This window comes from Lutra lutra, chromosome 10 (genome assembly GCF_902655055.1).
Source record: "Lutra lutra chromosome 10, mLutLut1.2, whole genome shotgun sequence".
NCBI classification, from domain to species: Eukaryota; Metazoa; Chordata; class Mammalia; order Carnivora; family Mustelidae; genus Lutra; species Lutra lutra.
The window spans coordinates 13,241,012-13,265,108 of NC_062287.1; the positions used below are offsets into that span (position 1 = coordinate 13,241,012).

The following is a 24,097-nucleotide window of genomic DNA, read 5'->3' on the forward strand; positions in this document are numbered from 1 at the left end:
CTGTCACATAGCCTGCATTTATGTCTCTCAGACCTTTGCATTGCTCTTGCTCCTGCTGGGAAGGCTCGGGCTATCCTGGTTAAAAGCATTCTCTCTCCCACGAGTCATTCTAGCACATTTTCGATGTTATCATTTCCATAGTCCTTACGAGGGATTCTGTGTTTCTGTGTTCACTGTCGATCTCCCTCAGCAGAACGTTCGTTCCAAGGGACAACTCGACCTGCCACTGTAACCCCAGAGCGTGGCTCAAGGGCCTGCACATCGCAGGTGCTTTCCCAACATGTGCGGACTGACTAACCCTACTGGAATTCTCTCTCTTCCTATACCTACACCTCAAAGAATCCTATTCGTCCTTTAGACTCGCCTCAAATGTTGTGTCCTCAGTAGGGTACTTATGTCCTTCATCACCACTGTCTAAAGTTCAGATCAATGGAGTGCTGAGCGCCTCCTACAGAACAAGCATGCACTCGGCCCCGGGCGTGAGACACTAATAAGCTAATAAGCAGGATACGGTTAGCGTCCCTGTGGCATTCACAGTCTGATGGAACTTTACAAACTAAAGTGGTTTCTTCATCCTCTGAACTTCTGTGGTAATTAGACTATATAATTAATGTGATAATGAATCATGGCGTGCCTTGTAACATCTCTTCTATTGTAGCAAAGTATAATTTGGTCGCTGTGGAACACGCTGTCCCCCAGTGGTGCGGGCTATACGCGGAGACAGCCATGCTGTGCTTCCCTCACCACCATTTGCTCCTCTGGGGACCCTCACGTGTCTGAGACGTGAAAAGTGAAGGGTGAGAGACCAAGAATCCTATTCTTTCCTGGAGCCGGACTCTCTACGTGAAAGAGATTTGCATGAGCCCTCTTTATAAGGAATTCAGTGTTCTGGAAAGTTAAAGGTGTGTATTTTGGAGGCTCTAATGTTTTCTAAATAAGCTATGTTTACAATGCCAAATATGATGAAATTAAATAATGTATGTGAAAATGCTTTGTAAAGTGCTATATATACAAACACACACACACACACACACACACACACACACGTAATTTTGGTGCTATTTAACTTTCCAAAGGTCTAAGCATCTGCTGCCCAAATAGACTATAAATTCTTTAGGGCAGGAGTCATGTCTTACACTTCTGTTCTCTCTCCCATGACACCTGAGCAAAGAGCCTTTGTTAACAATAGATAAGTTTTTGGATGACCACTACACAGTTTTAGTTCTAGAGTCGGTAACTCTGCCTTTCAGAAATACAGTTCTTTATTCTGAAAACCATCAATGTTTATTCTGGATTACTAAGAACAGAAACATCTTTTAAATAATCCTACAGAAGACAGGTTTGTTACTGCCATTCTAAAATCAAAAGGAAAACCAAGTTATTCTTCTGGGCTTCATTCTCTGTAGAAATAGCACTGGAACAAAAATTCAGAGGTAAGAATTTAAGCATGAAGACTCCTACTTAAACCACTACATCTTTTAATATCTGTAATGAAAATGTACCTGTCACGTCTAGGGAACACACACTCCCTTGAGGAAGGCTAGCATGGGCTTTTCTAATGACCAGATTGTTACCGTATGGGGCGTTAAATGTAAACTGCCACATTAATTCATTAAAAAAGTAAAAATGAATCAGTGTAAACATAAACATTCCCAGGACACCTTATTCATCGTCTACGTTTGAACAGGATGCACCATCTTTTCATCAAAACCATTTATGTAAAGACCAAACCAAATCAAACAAAATAACCATTTAGGTTAACACTGGCATAAGGAAAACATGAATTTCTTAAATTTCCTAAACTGAATTTTTATTAATTCCATGTTAATTTGACACTAACATATGATGATTTTAGAAATGAGGTGCTTAAGACTACCAATATTTTAAATAAAACAACAAAACTCTTTTTCATGTGTTATTTTCATGTCTAACAGTTTCCTTCTTACTGAGATTTGATAACTTATCAAAAGACCACTGAAAAGATTAGAAATCCTGAAGTTACTTTTAGCTTTTAGAATAAAAAGTTGATTTCATTAGTTATCTGACCTTATTCTGTCAGAGCTATCCATTCCTCCTCTCCAAAATTAGTTACGCCGTGGTCAGCTTCAACTAGACATGATTCTCCCACTGGCCCACTAAGTTCAAAGACCTGGCATATGAGAATGGGATTTCTACCTAATTTATGTGTAAGAAGGGGAGTTCCGGCAATGATTGAGGAAACTGAGGACAGGAGTCCCCCATACCTGCAGGAGATAACGTTCTAAGACCCCCAGTGCATGTCTGAACAATACGAACCCTAGATGCACTCTATTTTTCCCTTTATACACACACCTATGATAAAGTTTAATTGATGAATGAGGCACAGTAAGAGACCAACAATAACAAATAATAAAATAGAACAATTATAACAATATACTGTGACGAAAGTTATGCACATGTGGGCTCTCTCTCTCTCAAGATACCTTATCGTGGGGCACCTGGGTGGCTCAGTGGGTTAAAGCTTCTGCCTTCGGCTCAGGTCATGATCCCAGGGTCCTGGGATCGAGCCCCGCATCGGGCTCTCTGCTCACCAGGGAGCCTGCTTCCCCCCCTCTCTCTGTCTGCCTCTCTGCCTGCTTGTGATCTCTGTCCATCAAATAAATAAATTTAGAAAAAAAAAGATATCTTATCATCACCTTCCTCTTCTTGAGGTGATGGGAGGTGATAAAATGTCTACGTGATGAGATGAAGTGACAGGAATGACATAGGCATTGTGACCTAACGTTAGGCTACTACTGACCTTCTGACCATACGTCAGAATGAGGCTCACCCACCCCCAGACCACAGTTGACCATGGGTAACTGAAACCAGGGAAAGCAAAACTGAGGCAAGGGGGGTGACGGGTAGTGGCAGCAGGGGAACAACAAGGTAATGATAGCATGAAAAAAAGAACTCATGAGGAAAGACAACGTCAGATACTATAGTAGGACACAGCCTAGAGCAGCTCATTTATTCTTGGCCAAACAAATAATAAAAATGCAGACTTTGGGTTAATGACCTTAAAAATCTCACCCTTTGTGTTAATGCAGAGAGCACACAGCGGGCTACCAGCGTTCCCAAGCGTCCGTAACTACACACCAGCAGGTGGAGACTCAGCGTGTGACTATGTGGATTTGTTTTAACTATTAACAAAGAAAAGCATTTCAAAACCTGTTTACCCAAGTATTTGTCAGTGGCATTTCTAATTTTAATTACCACTGACCCCTGCTTTTACACTTGGTTTCTCAATACAAAAATGACGAGCCATACAAGTCTCCCTGAACTAATTCAAATGGTTCTAAAGTCAAAATCAAGAACCGAGGAACCATTAAAAAAATTTTGGGGGGCGCCTGGGTGGCTCAATGGGTTAAGCGGCTGCCTTCGGCTCGGGTCATGATCTCAGGGTCCTGGGATCGAGCCCCGCATCGGGCTCTCTGCTCAGCGGGGAGCCTGCTTCCCTTCCTCTCTCTCTGCCTGCTTGTGATCTCTCTCTGTCAAATAAATAAATAAAAAATCTTTAAAAAAAAAATTTTTTTTGACCTTTGGTCAGTGAAGGTCGAACACAACTATAGAAGAAAAAGAGAGAAGGCCCTCTTTACTACCCTCACCAGGAATCCAAAGAACCGTACGATCACATCTGTGGCAAGCTACATAAAAGCCCCTCAAGAGACATCTAAGTCCTAATCCACAGAATCCGCAAAAGTGGTACCTACGTGGTGAAGGGGACTTCTGTAGATGTGACTGGGTGATGGGGAGATCATCCTGGATTATCCGGGCGGGTTCTATGTAATCACAAGGGTCCTTCTGAGAGGGAAGCAGGAGGATCAGGTTAGGAGTGGGAGACGTGACAATGGGAGCACAAGGCGGAGCACTGTGAAGAAAGGACCAGAACCAAGGGGTACAGGGGCCTCCAGAAACTGAAGCCAGCCAGCGATGGACTCTCCAGAGACTCCAGGTGGAACCGGTCCTACCAACAGCTTGATTTTACCCACAGAAGGCTCATTTCGGGGGCTCGCTCTGGCAGCACATACACTAACAGGGTTAGCACAACCCCTGCCCACGGATGACAGGCAAATTTGTAAAGCATTCGGTATTTTTTCACGATGAGTCCTAAGGGATGTACAGAAGTGCTGAATCATGACCTTGTGTACCTGCAACTAATATAACCTTGGACGTTAACTATACTGGGATTAAAATAAAAAGTGCAATAACGTTTAAAAAAAGAAAAAAAAAAAGACTCATTTCAAATTTCCAAACTCTAGAACTGTAAGATAATAAACTTGTATTGTTTCCAATACTACATTTGTGGTCATTTGTCACAGCGACAATAGGAAATTAACACAACATTTTATTATACTTTTAAGGACTGTGACGCTTAGACGTTATTACCATTAATTTAATTGAAGCTACGGTGAAAAATTACAAAAGAGGGTCTGAAATTGCTGGGTCTTTCCACACTACCCACTTGTGTGGGAACTGCTAGCATCTAGAGAGCTTTGGAGAATATAAAGCAGACAGAAGGACAAAGGAAAAATGTGGTTTTTATGGAAGATACAGAAAGCATCTAGTTCCCATCTACTATGCACTGGGCAAACGCAGGACTCAGGGAGCTTACCACTAAGTGAAAGGACCACACAACAGTGCATCTGCCAGCTGAACTTAGATAAATAAAAAGTTCGGTGACATTGCAAGGATGTGAAAGGAGAGCCTAGAAAGAGTTATCTAGACTTATCTACACAAAAGAGTCAGTAGAATCACCACCTTGAAAGGGTACACAGAGGTACTCTGACCTGTAATGTAACATACATCTGAACCCTCAACTCCCACCCTTTTAAGGAGGGACGTCCTTAGAACTGCTTTTAACCTTGACTTTCAAGGTGATTCTATTTTAGCTGTACTTCAATTTTCCATAGGAGACGCCCCTTCCCTTTTTACCTGTGAGACGGGGGACACAGAGCACAATACTGAGACTGCTGGAAAACAAAACTGGTTTCTTTTCATGTTTATACTTTCTGTCTAGCCTGCAGTCACTTTCTTCTATCAATAGGTGGTGAGCTTGTATTGGTTAGGCAAATGCTGATAGTTTATTGAAACTAAAGTAGGAAGAGAGAGAGGCAGAGAAAAGTGTTTTTAGGCACCGTCAGAGGAGCAGACGAGTGAAATCCGAGGACACAAAGAGATCGACTGCCTTTAAACTGATGTGAGATCTGTTCTTCCTAAGTTATCATAAAAGTACAGTCTGTAGCACTGACATAAAGCAGCCTCCTCAAGTAAAGCTGGCAGGGTATACAAGCTTACAGTTGTTCTCTCCATTTTATTCTAGACTATTCCTTATTATTTAAAAGGGACTATCAACCAAACTAAGAGAATTTTAAATATCACCCTTTCCCTTCTTCCTCCCCAGCCTAGTTCTATCCAATACTACATGAAAAAGAATGTAAATGTGTTTTGAAAGTTTATCAATTTTCAAGCGACACACACACACACACACACACACACACACACACACCCCTTTCATTTTCCAATACCTCTTTCTGGATACAAGGGAATAGACAATCCCTTGCTTAAGAACCTTGAAGGAAAAGGTCTTTTGTTCCCATTTCGCATCCTCAACACACTTCTCACCTGCTATCTTAATATTCAGGTTGGCATCCAGAAGCAAATTTTCAGCTTTTAGATCACGATGAACAATGTTCCGGCAGTGACAAAAATAGACGGCTGTCACGATCTGTTTAAACTTCCGACGGGCCTCCTTCTCTGCCATTCTGCCATGGGCCACCAGGTGGTCTGCGGTGAAGAAGAGCACAGTCAGTTCTCAGTTTGCACATGGCCATTGCTTCAAAAGGTGGACTCCGGGAGGGATGCCACGGGGCCACCAGAGGAACAGTTGGGGAAGTGAAACAAACATATGGCAACGCTCAGGGCCCTGGTCTGTATCCACAGAAACCCACCAGCAAGCAGCCCCCAACCCGTTTTCAGCACACAGGAGAGAACGTGTAGGACTACCTATGCTCTACCATAAGAGAAAAGAGTTCCGAGGGTTATGATGGCATTTTTTGGAGAACCATCACATTCAACACCTCCTCTCTCTTATCTCCATTGCAAGAGATTGCATCCACGCAGCAAACATACGCATGAGATAAGAAAAGCAGAGTCACAATAGTCAATCATTTCGGGAGAAGAGCAGACAGAAGTTAGTCATTGCTAAGGTGGAAAATGGCTTTACATAGGAGCCCGTGTATGCTAATCTCTCTTCTGCTTTCTCAAAGTTTTGCAGATTAACATAAAATGTACTTATTTGGTGACTATACTCTGGAGTGCATAATAATATGCCAGATAAAACCCATCTGCATTTATGTGTTTCTCAAATATTTCTTAAATTGTTATTAGTTTTTATAGACAATAACAGAAAACAAAGGCAAGTTTCTACCACTTTCAGTGAAATGATTTTATTGGCAACGTGGCTAACTAAACTACAGCAAAAGATTTTTCCATGTGATGAGCTTTGTAATACTATAAACCAAGCTATCTTCGATATTTAAAAATGAACTGATAGACCCAGAGCCAATCCCATGAATTACCAATTACCAATATCAATAAAATTAAGTAATTTTTCTAATAATGGCAGTAGGTTTACAGTGAACCAATGAATCCTAAACCCCAGTTCTTCGTCTAACTAATAACATATCAAGATCATAACAGCTGATGGGATTAGAAACACTGGCAATACAGCTAGCTCTACTTAAAAACTTCCTTTCCTTGGGCGCCTGGGTGGCTCAGTGGGTTAAGCCGCTGCCTTCGGCTCAGGTCATGATCTCAGGGTCCTAGGATCGAGGCCCGCATCGGGCTCTCTGCTCAGCAGGGAGCCTGCTTCCTCCTGTCTCTCTGCCTGCCTCTCTGCCTGTTTGTGATCTCTCTCTGTCAAATAAATAAATAAATAATCTTTAAAAAAAAAAAAAACTTCCTTTCCTTAAACGAACTCATCTAGGTGGGAAAAGAACACATTTGCCATCATAAGAATCCGGAGATAGTGGGAAAGTTAAAAAAAAAAAATCAGACGATAAAAATACGTGTATTGCTGTTTATCAAGAGTAGTCTCAATAATCTTTACCCAACTGTTCTGGCACCATGGAAATCACTGACAGGACCAGTCGGTTAGATCTCTTCTTCATCACAAAGAGAAAGTCTGGCCTAAGACACATGTACTAGTAGTAACTAACAAGACTGAGGGCTAAGGACAAGAAATGGGGGTAGTGGGTGACGAAGGGGAGCCAAATGACAATCCACCTACATAGCAGATTTTCAAATAATTCAAACTACACTCTGACCACAAAGAGCATACAACTTTGGAGATCAAATCCTACAGCAATCTTAAGAACAACGTCTCGTAGGATCACTGAAATTATTAAGAAAGGCCCAGAATTACTGTAATTGTTTGTGTTATCAGCGGCTCCTACACCAGTTTCTTGAAGCATTTTCCTCAAAAACAATCCTTTATTATAGTTGAGGGGACCAATTTAGTAGGAAAAGAGAGAGCGAACAGGAAGTGTTCGGCTTAGAAGTCAAAAGGACTAGCACACCACTCTCTCTAGGAGTTCAGAGGTGGTGACAAACGAGCACACACTCTGGTGTATTTATGCTTCTGGTGAGAGCTGTCAAATGAACTTTAAACAACACAAAGTCCCTAACTAGGGACAGTCACTTAATATAAGCTGTTAAAGAACTGGATATCCATCAAACGTGCAACGCTAGGTTTTATTTTCAGATGCCATTCTCCTAACAGTACCTGCACCTTTGACCCTCTACCCCTCTTAACCCAAGGCCTAATTATTCTAATAATATGTTTTAGCTGCTAAACTTCATCTAATTAAAGGGCTTTGAAGAGACAGCTATTCTTGAGAAACATAAAAATAAACCCTTATGAAGGTTTACCATCAGAAGCTCATTTGGCCAAGCCACCCATTAATTAAAATGCCCAAGAGACATTCGTCTGGCAGTAAATACTAATTACCAGAACACATCAAAGAGCTTCTTAAATACAACAGAATGATTAATTTCGTGATTTCCAAAATAAGTGATTTTCTTTTATTAAAAAAAAAACCTCTTTATATTTTCTAAGTACTTTGTTTTCCTAAAATGACTGGAAAGTTCTCAAACTTGCTACAGAGGCCAGGAGCTGGTGGAATGCAGCCTCGTCCTGTTTTATCTCCACAGAGACACCCTAGCTGTCCTTGGACAAATCATTTATACTGCCAATATCCCCACCTCTTGATCTGCTGAACAGAAATAAACCCTGTTACACACTGTGGCCAAAGAAAGGATAGTCTATTTGGGAATAAACTTGTACTATGATGAAGAGTTATCCTGTATGATACAACTTTAACTTTCAAAGACATTTAAAAAGCTGTTTTTAAAAAGGCCCACTCAGTACTATACAGAGGATATTCAAGCGTTTGGCTAATAGATCTGAGGTTCGTCAGGATTCAGAGTGCCTGAAGGTAATTATTACATACACCCAGCGTTTCTGTTACATGGTTCTGGTTAAAAGGCATTTGTGATAGCAGCAGCCTGGGGAGAGGAGCTGAAGCTGTACAGTATTTTCCCAAAGACGCCTACAGTATCCCTACAGTTATGAATACAAAGATATACAAATCGCTTTTTTAAAGTGCTGGCTGCAAGCATCAGATCTTGTTTTTCTTAGTGACTGTGTTTGCTGCTCATGTTTTCTCCGCTTCGGGAGCATCGTGCCCCTGTCCCAAGACAGGGCTGTCTTAGCAGCTCCACGTCGTTCAGACTGTTCAAACTCTGCCTTTATTTCTGCCTGTCTCAGGACGGCCGCCACCGCCACCCCACCTCCCATCCCTGGTCGTCTGCTTTCCGAGTAAACCTACGGGGGCTGGTGGGTGTGCCAGGAAGCCGGCAGCCTGCAGCGGTTTCCAGTCCCCCGCTCAAGCTGCCTTTCAGCTGCCCGCGGACAAATGGCTGCTTTATGTTCCTGTGTGCCCTATAGGCAGGCAGCAAAACTTCAGCGAGCTCAGATGCAACATTTAACTTCCAGCAAAGAAACCCAGAGCAGTCGCCCAGGCTGGCCTTAACCCAAAGTCACAGCATTTGAATAAATCCTGGGGTCATTTCAGAAGGCACATGGAAAAAACAGGCTCCTGAACCACTCAAAAGTCAAACTTTCTTTTTTTTTTTTTTTTAAGATTTTATTTATTTATTTGAGAGAGAGAGTGTGAGAGAGACAGAGCATGAGAGGGGCGAGGGGCAGAGGGAGAAGCTGACTCCCCGCTGAGCAGGGCAAAGGCAGTTGCTTAACCAATGGAGCCACCCAGGAGTCCAAGAGTCAGTTTCTTAAAATACATTCTGAATCTTGTTGGGATAAACATCAGTTTCAAGGAATGCTAAAAAATGGTTCTGCCTTCTTCCAGGCAGCCCAGTGAGCTTGTTCTCCTGTATACCGCATAGAAGAATATACATACTATATATCCTATACACTGTATATACCCCACCCTCCATCCCCAACTTCCCCCATGGCAGTCTGGCCCCTGCCCCCTCGCCCAGCCACTTAACAGTCTACACCCTCGATGCACCAACCCCACCACTGGACGACCCCCTTCACGGATTCACTACTTATCTACTTAGCTGCCCCTCTACCTCTGGGGCAAACTTCCAAGTTTTTCTCTATCACAGCTCCGCTCCAACCATTTCAGCCAAGACAAGGACGAGGGGACAGTCAAAGGAGAGAAAATGGGTCTCCTGTTACAAGCTCTTAGCAAAAGGAAGGAGTCGGGGTTGTCTTTCTCCCTTTGCAATCACCATCCGTCTCTTGGCACCGGACTTCTTTAATCTTTTTTATCGGCTCTTCCTCATGAAACAGGAAAAAGCCAGTGACACCCAGGGATGTATATTCCTCGTGAGTAGAACTCTTAGAAGGGGAGGGAATGAATTCCAAAGTTTAATAAAAGTATCAGAGTGAACACATGTATAAAATATGCTTCAGAATTCCCGGCTTGTGATTTTGGCCTAATCTGACTCAGGAAGAAGTATTTTGTGGTACATTTAGATTCTGACCTTTCAAAGAGCAAAAACACATATAAGGTGGTCTTAACTTCCCTCGACCAGCTTCACTGGAGTGTCAGAGGCATGCCACTAATGGGATGGGGGGTAGGGAGCCAACACTTCTTAAAATAAGTCACTTTTCTACTCTAAACAGACAGTGTCTCCATTTGTCTGCTAAGTCTACGACTCTAAGTGATCTAAAACACTAGCTGAAAATGAACATATCCTGACAGCAGATCACACAAGAGGGCAGAAACTTTTCATTTTTCATGATAAAGAAACAGCCCAGTCCAGAAACGGGGGAGTGGCCGTGGGCTAAGCTTAGGTGGCTACCTGAGAACACTTCTACCCATTCCAAGCTAATCACAGCTGGCAGCTCTGTGCTTTGCCACTCATGTCTATCATTTCTTCTCTCTACACCCATGGAAACGACTTCCTGTTTATCAAACAAATGCTTCTTTCCAAAAGAGCCAGGGCGAGGCCAAGAGAACTCAGCTGCCTGGGAGAACAGGTTAACGAGAGAGAGTGCACTCACACGAGTGTCATACCGTCCCTAACCCGTGCAGACCGGTGCACACCCCAAGCTGCTCCGGATTGGAGGAAGGAGGTTTGCTACTTTGTTTTCCTTGCCAAGAACTCAACCACCTCACACCAAACTCTGTGACATGTTGCTGCTTCATTGGTATCTTTTTTCTTCAGGCTTCCAAAACCCTTGTTGTCACCCCATTCTCTTTCCCCCACACCCACATCCAATCCGTCAGCAGATTTTATCACCTCTACCTTCAAAATACATCCAGAATTCAACTAGCCCTCGCTCCATCTCCAACCCACCCTCAGGACAGCAACCTAGCCCAAAAGCCATTATCTCCCTCCTGAATCACTGTAATAGTTCGTCCTCCTGCTCCTAACTAGTACCCCTGATTCTGTCCTTGGCCCCCTGCGACACACTCTCAAAACAACTGCCAAAGTAATAAACTTTTAAAAAACTTTTTACTTTGAAACAATTACAGACTCACAGGAAGTTGCAAAGAGAGTATGGACAGAGCCCATGTACCCTCTGCTCACTCTCCTCACAATGGTCAAATCTTACCTAATGCTAGAATGACATCAAAACCTAGAATGTGACACGGGTACCACGTGAGTACAGTCCTATGTCATTCTATCAAGTGTATGCTCATGGAGCGACCACAGTACTCGAGATATGGAATGACTTGTGAGTTTCTCATTACTGAGTGTTCCCGCAGATCTAACAACAAAAAGCACACTCTCTTGCCCTCTGTCTATCCCAAGTAAACTAAGCATTTTCCTTCAAAGTCTTGAGAAAACACAATTTCTTTGTGAAACGCTTACAGTCACAAGATATGCCTTAGTTCTTTAAGTTTTAAACTAGAATTATTTCCATTGTTTCCTATGCCTCCTTACTACACGCAAAAGAATGTTCTCCATATAATCGATGCTTCATAATTACAGGTTAACTCAAGGACTATCAACCAGAGAAAAGACTATAAACTTTTATAAAAACATGTTTCTTTACTCTTCATTTTGCCACTAAGTTTATAAACTAAGCACTGTTTATGTTCAGTCTTTATAACAAAAACGGGCTATTCTTCCGATACGAAGTCCTTTCAGATTAATGTATAAAAGAGGATTTGTTTTCTTATACCTTCTTAAAAAAAATACTTCTAGACTAAGCATCAAGCCCAGGCAGCCTAGGAAATGGAATCCCATATATTCCAAAAGGCCTTCCAAGAATGTTGTTCAGACATTTCTTATGTAGTGCAAATGTTTCACACACTACACCCATACCCATACACTAGCAAATGTGGGTTGGCTAAGTTTGCAATATAGAGGTTATTCCCTCATTCCTAATATAATCTGCAGGCTCCAAATCAAGCTCATTCTTTGAAAAACCATCTCAAAGGTCATTTATCTGAAGCTCTTCCTAACCTACTCACCCACCCTACAAGAAAATACTCCATAATTTGTGTCTAATGGCCTTTATTCTATATATTTCTATAATGTCAATTGTATTACAATTATTTAACATGTGTGTCTTCCCTTTTGAACTAGGCCTTCTTGGCCTATGGATGGGTTTCTATCTGTGAATCCCTGTAAAGTGTAGGAAAATATGTACCATGTGCTTCTGTTTACAGGAAGGGAGAGAAAATATGAATGTGCATGTGTGTACATTTATTTATATTTTCTAAAAGAAATAATGTTAAGTGAATTTAAGTAATTTAGTGTCAAGTAAATTTTCTTTCATTTATTTGACAGTGAAAGAGAGAGAGAGAGAGAGAGCACATAAGTAGGAAGAGCAATAGGCAGAGGGAGAAGCAGGTTCCCCACTGAGCAGGGAGCCTGATGCAGGGCTCCATCCCAGGACCCTGGGATCATGACCTGAGCTGAAGGCAGACGTTTAACCGACTGAGCCACCAGGCATCCCTTAAATGAAAATTTTCTAAAAATGATTACTTATAGGGGGATGAAAAAGGGAAGCTAGATTTTCCTGAACGTATCCTGTTTTATAGCTTTAACCTTGGAAATACGTAATATCTTAAATAACTCAAACAATTGACAACTGAATCGAACAGAAGAAATGATAATTTCTAAAAATTGAAACCAAACTGAATAAAGGTGAACCTAGCTGTGAGTTAAGCTATGACATAACCAATCAGAGAATACTTGTTTTAAGTGACACACACAGTATTTTATGTTAATGGGATATATCCTCAGGACAAAAAGAACCAGTCTCCTTAATATTGAGATTGCTTTGAATCAATTTTGCCCCCATTCTCTCATATCAAATACGTAATTGGGCTAAAGTCATTTGGAACCACAATTTTTAGCATAAGACAAACAAGATCTAAATACATCATATTCAAGAAGTTAAAAATGCTGAATTCTTAAATTCAATTGGAATGTTAGTACAGACTCCCCTTTACTTTCCTCTCTATATAAAAAAATACATATTTCCTACCTCTGTCCCTGAAAAGGCCTCTAAGCAATGACAGTCCCATAGCAGTAATAAGTATCCCGAGGGCACAGATTCTGGTCTCTATGTGCTATTTTCCACTTGAAAGAACCACAGCTCCTAGGAGACATGTTTGATTCCAGGTTGGAGACAAGAGATGTTCAGGGTAAGCCCGTGATATCTTACCTAAAAGCAAGGAAGCTATCAAAGACTACTGCGATCATGTCAAAAGGACACAGGAGTCAACTTAAAGAGGATCCCGCTGGCTAAGTGGAATAATTTGAACATCAAAAGAGTAACAACTCAAGGGACTGAAAGACATGAAATGTATTAAAATTCGTAAATTCGTAATATTACCAATAAAATCAACATTTTTTTGGTCACCACTGGAGACGGATAGGGTACCAATGCATAATTCTGAAATTTAGCACGAATGAAAAGAATCAAGCACTTATTTTGCCTTTATTATAGTTTCTAAATAGTTTATAAGCAACATTCTTTACAAAAGAACTAGAGCTAACAAATAGAGAAAGAATGAGAGAACAGAAAATCACCCTTTTGCAACTTCTAATGAAATATCTGCCTAAGCAGCTAAATTAGAAGAGTGGCTAAAACATCAGGTCCAAGGTCGATGGGACACTTTGTAAGAACTTTATAAAACTGTATACATCACCGTATACCTCACTCCAAGTGGGGAAACCAGACATTACACAACTTCTGAGATGCTACAACAGGAAGACGCAGTATTCTTGCCCCCGTTACCCCTACACTGGCCTATGTTTAACCAAACCACTTTACAAAACATAGTGAGCTAGGGGAATGTGCTGAGTGACACAAGGAGGACCCGAAACCATAACGTGGGAAATTTTACAGGATGATCTAGTTTCTTCAACAAATAGAAGGCATAGAAAGTAAGTGTGTGTTGGCAGGAGAGGGTCAGGGTTGCTACAAGTGATTAAAAATTGGAGACGCGGGGCGCCTGGGTGGCTCAGTGGTTAAAGCCTCTGCCTTCGGTCAGGTCATGATCCCAGGGTGCTGGGATTGAGTCCCACATCGGGCTCTCTGCTCAGCGGGGAGACTGCTTCCTCCTCTCTCTGCCTGTCTCTCTGCCTACTTGTGATCTGTCTCTGTCAAAGAAATAAATAAAATCAGGACGCCTGGGTGGCTCAGTGGGTTAAGCCGCTGCCTTCGGCTCAGGTCATGATCTCAGGGTCCTGGGATCGAGCCCCGCATCGGGCTCTCTGCTCGGCGGGGAGCCTGCCTCCTCCTCCTCTCTCTCTCTGCCTGTCTCTCTGCCTACTCATGATCTGTCTGTCAAATAAATTTTTAAAAAAATCTAAAAAAAAAAAAAATTGGAGACGCTTCCCAACTGAATGGATATATGGACTTTGCTGCACCATGGTTTAAGCAAACTATAAAAAGATGTTATGACTGGGCGCCTGTGTGGCTCAGTTGGTACGTGTCTGCCTTTGGCTCAGGTCAGGATCCCAGGATTCTGGGATCGAGCCCTGCATCGGGATCCCTGCTCAGTGGGGACCCTACTTCTCCCTCTGCCTTGGTACCTGCCCCTTGCTTGTGCTTACTCGTTCTAGCGCTATGTGCTCTCTCTCTCTCAAAATAAATAAGCTCTTTAAAAAAATAAAAATAAAAAATAAAAAGATGTTATGAGACAAATGGAGAAAAGTAAACATGCCATGCTTATTAGTAAAAAAAAAAAATACTATTAATTTTGTTGGGTGTAATTTTGTTGGGTGTAAAAAAAAATACTATTAATTTTGTTGGGTGTATTGTAGGCTTTAGTTTTGATTATGAAAGAGTAACTGATGCTTGATTTACTCTCCCACTTTAACCACCTATAAAATTCAGACTGTTTGCAGACATTGGACAATAATCAGCAAAAGACTATGATTCTTCAGAGAAAGAAAGTACAAGAGGTGAACCCCATATTCACCCCAAACCACAACCTAGGGAGACAGAGCCCAAACAGGAGGATAGGGTAGAGGAAAGAGGTCAGAATTAGGGGCTACTAAGGCAACTAGAACTTGGGTGGCAGGAGGAGGAATATCAACAATTAGCACAGAAAATCCACTCGGGGGCACCTGGGTGACTCAGTTGGTTAAGCGACTGCCTTCTGCTCGGGTCATGGTTCCAGAGTCCTGGGATCGAGTTCTGTATCCGGCTCCCAGTTCCATGGGATGTCTGCTTCTCCCTCTGACTTTCTCCCCTCTCATGCTCTCTCTCACTCTCTCTGCCTCAAATTAATATAATCTTTTTAAAAAAAAAAAAAAAAGGAAGAAAGAAAGAAAGAAAAAAGAAAAAAGAAAGAAAATCCACTCAGGTCCTTGGCTAACTCCCCAAGTGCACATGTGCAAAGTAAGACTATGGAAGGTCTAAGAGAAAAAACTGATGGGAGAATGAAAGCTAAAAAGAAATTTTTAGATGTTGCACAGCATTCAGGAGATGCTGGAGTTCAAATTCAGTTATAAGGACAGACCTAATGTAGGCACTCAGTTGAGACCCCAGAAGACAACACCCTAGGAATAAGGGCAAAACTCATAAAACCACCATAACAATGCCTACAGCCAACCCTCACTCAACATGACCAAGTTGACCCATCTGTAATTTAACTTCCTGCCAGAACAGACTCAACACCACAGAAGATAACTAATCCAGAGTCTCTACAACATGTCACCCGTAATATGTAGCAAACAACAAAAAATTACTAAACATGGGAAGAAGCAGGAAAAGTAACTAATAGTCAAGAGATTAAAGTCAGTAGAAGCAGAACCAAAGATGACTCTAATATTGGAGTTAGCAAGGAGTTCAAATGACTACAATTAATATGTTAAAGAAAACAAAGGAAAAGACATACAAAAAGGATGAAAAGATAGAATATGTCAAGGGAAAACCAGAATCTAAAATATATATAATCTAGGGCTCCCGGGTGGTGTAGTTGGCTAAGCGTCTAACTCTTGGTTTCGGCTCAGGTCACGATCTCAGGGTCCTGGGACTGAGCCCTGTGTTGGGCTCCATGCTCTGCACAGAATCTGCTTAAGACTCTTTTTTCCTGCTCCGCCTGCCTGCTCCTACACTCTCTTTCTCTAATAAATAAATCTTTAAAAAGGATATTTATATACATATGTAATCTTATATTCTAAAATAGCAGGACGCCTGAAATTGAGAATTTATTAGATAGGTTTAACAGCTGACTCAGAAAAAAACAGGATTAACAACCTTGAGATAGGTATTATGGTTAAGTTTCCTAAAGTTCTTATATATAAAAGAAAACATTAAATATTTATGAATGAAATTATAATGATTTCTTTAAAATACTTTTAACAAAGAAAAGTTGGGGGAAAGGATGAAACAAAAATAGCAAAATGTTGATAATTGTCAAAACTGGGTGACGAGCACAACAGAGTTCATTATACTGTTCTCTTCCCTCTAACATACATTTGAAAATGCTTGTATTAAAAAGCTTTTAGAAATGGAATCTATCATTTGTACACCTATGTTCATAACAGCATTATGTCCCATAGGCAAAAGGTAGAAACAACCCATGTAGCCATCCCTGGATAAATGGATAGACGAAAAGCGGTACAAACACACAATGGAATATTACTCAGCCTTAAAGAGGAAAGAAACGTACAACAACATGGATGAACCTTTAGGACATCATGCAGAGTGCAACAGGCCAGTCACAGAAGGACAAACACTATATGATTCTACTTGTTGGAACTACCTAGGATGGTCAAATTCATATGGACAGAACACAGAATGGGGATGCCAAGGGCCAGGAAATGGGTAAATGTAAAGTTAGTGTTTAACAGACATGGACTTTGAGTTTTGCAAGACGAAAAGAGTTCTGTGAATGAACGGTGATGATGGTAGCACAGTGACATGAACATAATTAATGCCGCTGAATTGCACGCTTAGAATGGTTACACGGTATACTGTATGTTATGTATATTTCACCATAATGGCTTTAAAAATGGAATCAATCAAGGAAGTCCGGGTGACTCAGTTAGCTAAGCATCCGACTCTTGATTTCGGCTCAGGACGTGGAGCCTGCCTGAGATTCTCTCTTCCTTTCTCTGTGTCCCTCCTCCCCCACTGTACTCTCCCTCTCTAAAAAATAAATAAATAAAAGTACGATCAATCTCAATCTCTCTCTCTTACACACACACACACACACACACACACACACACACACACACACCAGACCAGAAAATATCTTCAGGACATCAAAGTTTGAAAGCACACCAAAATATAATGCACTAATTCCATATATGTGATTTAAAAAATCTCCTTATATAAAAAGTTAATTTCTAAATATTATGATTAAAATATTCTTAATTTTTCTAGTAGTTTCACTTTATCAGAGAAACTGCATTTTCCAAAGAAGGTCAGGAAAAAAACAGTTCGAAAAACCCTCAGGAAAAAATATTAATAAAGGAGCCAGGCAAACATATTCCTTTGGGACTTGCATATATTAAATGCAGCAAAAATATTTTGCTAATTCTGGGGGCACTTATTTTTGTATAATGGTAGAATGGGCCAGGTGATCACACAACCTGAATGGATGTTTACCAGTAAAGTAAGGTCATCAAGCTACGTTTTGAGGCACGAAGCAAAGGTGGCTTCCTCATCCACCTGGGGCAGGTGGCAAACATAAATGCTAAAGTCATGGCTGATACTAATAAAACAAAACCCAAAAATGAAGAAGAATGAACGGAAAATTAATTGGGGAGGAGACAGAAGTTAAATGTCTTAACTCAGAGTGATTAAATAAAGTTCAGAGAGATAGTTATTTGCTTCTGTCAGCAAAGCCTTAGAAAACTGCTAGTTTTTATAGCCAAAGGGAGTAAATAATTCAGTGGGTAAATAGTATTTTAGTTGTAAAGATATATAGAAGGTCATAAGGATTAAATACTAAAAACAAGTTATAAACAAAACACAAACCCAGCTAGTAGCAGTGTGCTCAAACAAACGTGATAGTGTTCTCAAACAAATAGAAGGTCCCAAGAAAACACAGAAGAAACACATAACATCTGGTAGGCATGGTCACACACGTCAGTCTCTCCTATGCTCTGCCCAATTGGTCAGTCTCTGAGTGTCCTGCAGCATAAATAAATGGCTTTGTGAGAAGTTCTAGGTTCCATACATGTTGGCACCATTAGGAAGTGTTATTTATAAGGTGCCAAGAATGTCCATAATAAATCATACACACTTCAACAAACTGCTGTTAATAATTTATTATGAATGCCCCTGAGTTCTGCCTGGTATTCAGGAAACTTCTCTTGATAAAATACTGGATTTATGACTTCATGGTCTCAAATAGGAAGTTTGGGGATATATATCTAAAGAAATCATACTGTGGAAGCTTTAAATTATGAGTTTAGTGGTTTGCCAAACTAACCAGTTTCTCCATTCTGTTTGTAAAATTAAACACACCCACACTGTCACGGCTGCCCCTTTGTAATATAGTTCTGAATAGTATCCAATAATCGTTTCAACAAATCAAATCAATGAATAATAGATATTCATTCAATGACCATTTACTAGAGCCTATTAAACTTCTTAGAATGCATAATCTTCAATATCTTTCTCTGCAATCATCCAGAAAACGAAAAGATATTTTCCCCCACATCAAAAACTCGTTAACTAAAATGTGTTACGAAATAACAAGAAAATTCCATTTTGACTTGATTATACTTCTTTGCAACACAATGAAATCATTTTTACTGAGTGCTTACTGTATGTTAGACACTGTGTGAAGCAACGAAGACGGAGATGCATAGAATTCAAATGCTACAATCTGCAATCTAGTGACATTCTTTCAGTCACTTAGTCTTTCATCCAGCTGATCAATAAATATTGACTGAGCAGGTATCCTCTGCGGGCACTATTCTAAGTACTAGAGATTTAGCAAGGCTCAAAATGTACAAAGTTTAATCTCATATATGGTCGTTGATGATAAGAACCAAGAAGAAAAATAAAGCAAGGAAGGAGATACAGAGCAGTGGGTCAGCAGAAAAAGTGAGATTTTAGATAGCATGGCTGGCAGAGACCTAGCTAATAAGGTAACATTTTATAAGAGAGCTGAAAGAAATGGGAGAGCAGTGTAGGTATCTGGGAAAAGAGTATTTTGGGAAGAAGGAATAGAATATATGATGGACTTAACGTGAGAACACACCAGAGAGTTTAAGGAACAAAAAATAAAAGCCAATGTGAAAAAGCTCCTCTGGGAGCTGAGGTCAGAGAGGCAGCTGGAGACCAGATTATAGAGTTTCACTGACCACATAAAGGAACATACATTTATTCTAAATAGATGGGAAAGACAACAGAAATGGCCGAGTGGTAAGATTTCACTTTCATTTTTTAAAGAATCACTCTCACTGCAATAGCAGAAACACGTCAGACTTAGGGACACTGGTTAAAGTCTACAACAGTAATCATAGCAGATGACTATGACCTAGACCAGGTTGGCACTAGTAGAAATGGTGACTGAATTCAGCCTGCAGTCTGAAGGTAGAGTTACCAAGATTTACTGATAGTTTTGGCACAAGATGTGAGAAAAGAAAAATTAAGTGTGAACCTAGAGACGTTTTTGATGTGAGCAACTGGATGAATGGAGTTGCCATTATTGAGATGCGGAAGACTGGTGAGAAAAGAAAGCAGGTAAATGGGGGCGGGGGAGTCTGATAGAGTTTCTGGAGGTAAATCCATCTCAAAAGGGCCCCTCTATGACTGCCCCTGCCCCCGCCAAGAGGCTTGAGCTCTGAGCATTGTCCACACCTCATATCCAGCAACTCATCGATGACAGTTCAGGTTGCCACCCACACACTGATTCCTGATTTGGTTTCTGCTTGACGTCTCTGCTTCTGTAGGGTGCACCTTGCCTGGATCATGGCTGATATATTCAGCTATACATCCCCTTAACCACCTCTCACCAAAATGACTAGGAGGAGGAACATTCAACAGAGGAAAAATTGAGAGACTGTGCCCTCTGCCACAGAACTATTGGATATGGACATAAACAGTATGTAAGAAAGGGAATTCAGGGTAACAATTATCCAGGCAATGGCTAGGTTGGAGAAGACCATAGTGACAATAGAGAATCTCTAAGGGTGGAAGTGAGAGCCGATCTGGCAAAAGTTAAAAATGCTATCAATGAGATCCAATCTAATCTAAATACTCTAACAGCTAGGGTAACTGAGGCAAGACAGAATTAGTGATCTAGAAGACAAACTGATAGAAAAGAAGGATCAGGAGGAGGCCTGGAACAAACAGCTTAGAAACCATGAAAACACAATTAGGGAAATAAATGACACCATGAAACGTTCCAACATCAGAATTATTGGGATGCCTGAGGGGGTGGAAAAAGAGAAAACTAAAAGATATAGTTGAACAAATTCTGGATGAAAATTTCCCCAATCTGGGGAACGGAACAAGTGTTCTTGTCCTAGATGCAGAAAGGACACCCCCTAAGATCAACAAATCTAGAAAGACCTCCAGACACTTGATTGTGAAACTTACGAATCATAATTTTAGACAAGAGCTTCTGAGGTCAGGTAGAGGGAAGAGATTCCTTACGAACAGAGGAAGGTCCATCAGAATAACATCAGACCCATCCACAGAAACCTGACAAGCCAGAAAGGGCTGGCAAGACATATTCAGGGCATTAAATGAGAAGAAAATGCAGCCAAGAATACTTTGACCAGCAAGGCTGACATTCAAATTGGATGGAGAGATAAAGAGCTTCCAAGACCAGCAAGGTTTAAAAGAGTATGTGACCACCAAGCTGGCACTACAAGAAATATTAAGGGGAGTTTTATAAAAGAAAAAAGAACCCAAGAGTAACAAAGAACAGAAATTTATACAGACAATCTATAGAAACAAGGACTTCATAGGCAACATGATATCCATAAAAACTTATCTTTCAATAATCACTCTCAATGTGAATGGCCTAAATGCTCCAATAAAATGGCAGAGGGTTGCAGACTGGATAAAATGACAGGACCCATCCATATGCTGTCTACAAGAGACACATCTGGAACCTAAAGATACATCCAGATTGAAAGTGAAGGGATGGAGAAGCATCAATGGGTCTCAAAAGAAAGCTGGGGTGGCAATTCTCATTTCAGATAAATTAGATATTAAGCTGAAGACTGTAGTCAGAGATACAGAAGGACACTATATCATTCTTAAAGGGTCTATCCACCAAGAAGATCTAATAATTGTAAATATTTATGCCCCCAATATGGGAGCAGCCAAATACCTAAGCCAACTGTTAAAATAAAGAGTCCTACTGATATGAATACATCAATTGTAGGGGATCTTAACACACCACTCTCAGTAATAGATCATCCAAGCAGAAAATCAATAGAGAAACAATAGAGAAACACATTGGACCAGATGGACCTCACAGATACATACAGAACATTCTACCCTAAAACAACAGAATATTCATCCTTCTCAAGTGCACATGGAACTTTCTCCAGAATAGACCACATACTGGGTCACAAATCAGGGCTCAACCCATACCAAAAGACTGAGATTATTCCCTGCATATTCTCAGATCACAATGCTTTGGAACTGGAACTCGACCACAAGAAAAAGGTTGGAAGGAATTCAAACACTTGGAAGCTAAAGACCATCCTGCTCAAGAATGTTTGGATCAACCAGGAAATCAAAGAAGAACTTAAACAATTCATGGAAACCAATAAGAATGAAGACACATTGGTCCAAAACCTATGGGAAACAGCAAAGGTGGTCCTAAGGGGAAATACATAGTCATCCAAGCCTCATTCAAAAAAATTGAAAAATCCCAAATATATCAGCTCTCTTTACACCTTATAGAACTGGAAAATCAACAACATATTAAGCCAACCCCACGCACAAGAAGGGAAATAATCAAGAGCAGAGATCAATGAGTTAGAAACTAGAGATACAGTAGAACACATCAATGAAACTAGAAGCTGGTTCTTTGAAAGAATCAGTAAGATCAATAAATCACTGGCCACACTAATTCAAAAGAAGAGAGAGAGGACCCAAATTAATAAACTTATGAATGAAAGAGGAAAGATTGTGACTAACACCAAGGAAATAGAAACAATCATCAGAAATTATTATCAACAGTTATATGCCAGTAAGTTAAGCAACCTAGAAGAAATGGATGCATTCCTGGAAACCTATAAACTTCCAAGACTGAAACAGGAAGAAATTGACAACCTGAATAGACCAATATCTAGTAATGAGATTGAAGCAGTGATCAAAAACCTCCCAAAAAACAAGAGCCCAGAACCTGATAGATTCCCTGGGGAATTCTACCAAACATTCAGACGAGATTGGGCGCGTTCAGGGTGGTATGGCCGTAGACTCTACCAAACATTCAAAGAAGAAATAACACCTGTTCTGCTGAAGCTGTTTCAAAAAATAGAAACGGGGGTGTCTGGGTGGCTCAGTGGGTTAAAGCCTCTGCTTTTGGCTCAGGTCGTGATCCCAGGGTCCTGGGTTTGAGCCTCGCATAGGGCTCTCTGCTCATCAGGGAGCCTGCTTCCCTTCCTCTCTCTCTTCCTGCCTCTCTGCCTACCTGTGATCTCTGTCTGTCAAATAAATAAATAAAATCTTTAAAAAAAAAATAAGAAAGAAAGAAACAGAAGGAAAACTTCCAGACTCTTTCTATGAAGCCAGCATTACCCTTATTCCCAAACCAGGCAACGACCCCATTAAAAAGGAGAATTTCAGACCAATATTCCTGATGAATATGGATGCCAAGATTCTCAGCAACATCCTAGGGAATAGGATCCAACAGTACTGAACAGGTGGGATTTATCCCTGGGATTCAAGGGTAGTTCAACATTTGTAAATCAATCAATGTGATAATACAAATCAATAAGAGAAAAGAACCACATAGTCTTCTCACTTGATGCAGAAAAAGAATTTGACAAAACACAGAATTCGTTCCTGATTAAAACTCTTCAGAGTATAGGGGTAGAGGGAACATTCCTTAACTTCATAAAATCTATCTATGAAAAACCCACAGCAAATATCATTCTCAAGGGGAAAAAGCTGACAGCCTTCCCTTTGAGACCAGCAACACGGCAAGGATGCCCACTCTCACCACTGTTGTTCAACATAGTACTAGAAGTCCAAGCAACAGCAATCAGAAAACAAAAAGAAGTAAAAGGTATTCAAACTGGTAAAGAAGTCAAACTCTCTCTCTCTTCACAGATGAGATGATACTTCATATAGAAAACACAAAAGACTCCACTCCCGAACTACTAGAACTCACACAGCAATTCAGTAAAGTGGCAGGATACAAAATCAATGCACAGAAATCAGTTGTATCTTATACGCTAATGATGAAAATATAGAAAGGGAAATTAGAGAATCAATTCCATTTATTATAGTACCAAGAACCATTAAGATACCTGGGAATAAACCTAACCAAAGAGGTAAAGGATCTGTACTCAAGGAACTACAGAACACTCATGAAAGAAATTAAAGAAGACACAAAAAGATGGAAAAGCATTCCATGCTCATGGATTGGAAGAATAAACATTGTTAAAACGTCTATACTGCCCAGAGAAATCTATACTTTCAATGCCATCCCGAAGAAAATTCCACCAGCATTTTTCAAAGTGCTGGAACAAACAATCTTAAAATTTGTATGGAACTAGAAAAGACCCCGAATCGCTAAGGAAATGTTGAAAAAGAAAAACAAAACTGGAGCATCATGTTGCCTGATTTCAAGCTTTACTACAAAGCTGTGATCACCAAGACAGCATAGTACTAGCACAAAAACAGACACATAAACTAGTGGAACAGAGTAAAGAGTCCAGATATGGACCCTCAACTCTACAGTCAAAAATCTTTGACAAAGCAGGAAAAATATCCAGTGGAAAAAAGACAGTCTCTTCAATAAATGGTGCTGGGAAAATTGGACAGCTATGTATAGAAGAATGAAACTTGGCCATTCTCTTACACTATACACAAGGATAAACTCAAAATGGATAAAAGACCTCAATATGAGGCAGGAAT

The 24,097-nt window shown here is 40.6% G+C and overlaps 1 protein-coding gene across 8 annotated transcripts in view; it reads right to left on the minus strand.

Annotated features, from left to right (window-relative positions):
* Positions 1–24,097, minus strand: part of SIK3 (SIK family kinase 3) — a 248,339-nt gene that overhangs the window by 72,027 nt on the left and 152,215 nt on the right. For all 8 annotated transcript variants that reach the window (XM_047693730.1, XM_047693733.1, XM_047693731.1 and 5 more), the window contains exon 4: positions 5,644–5,805. In XM_047693730.1, the coding sequence (XP_047549686.1) occupies positions 5,644–5,805 (162 nt within the window). The remainder of the gene's footprint in view (positions 1–5,643; positions 5,806–24,097) is intronic.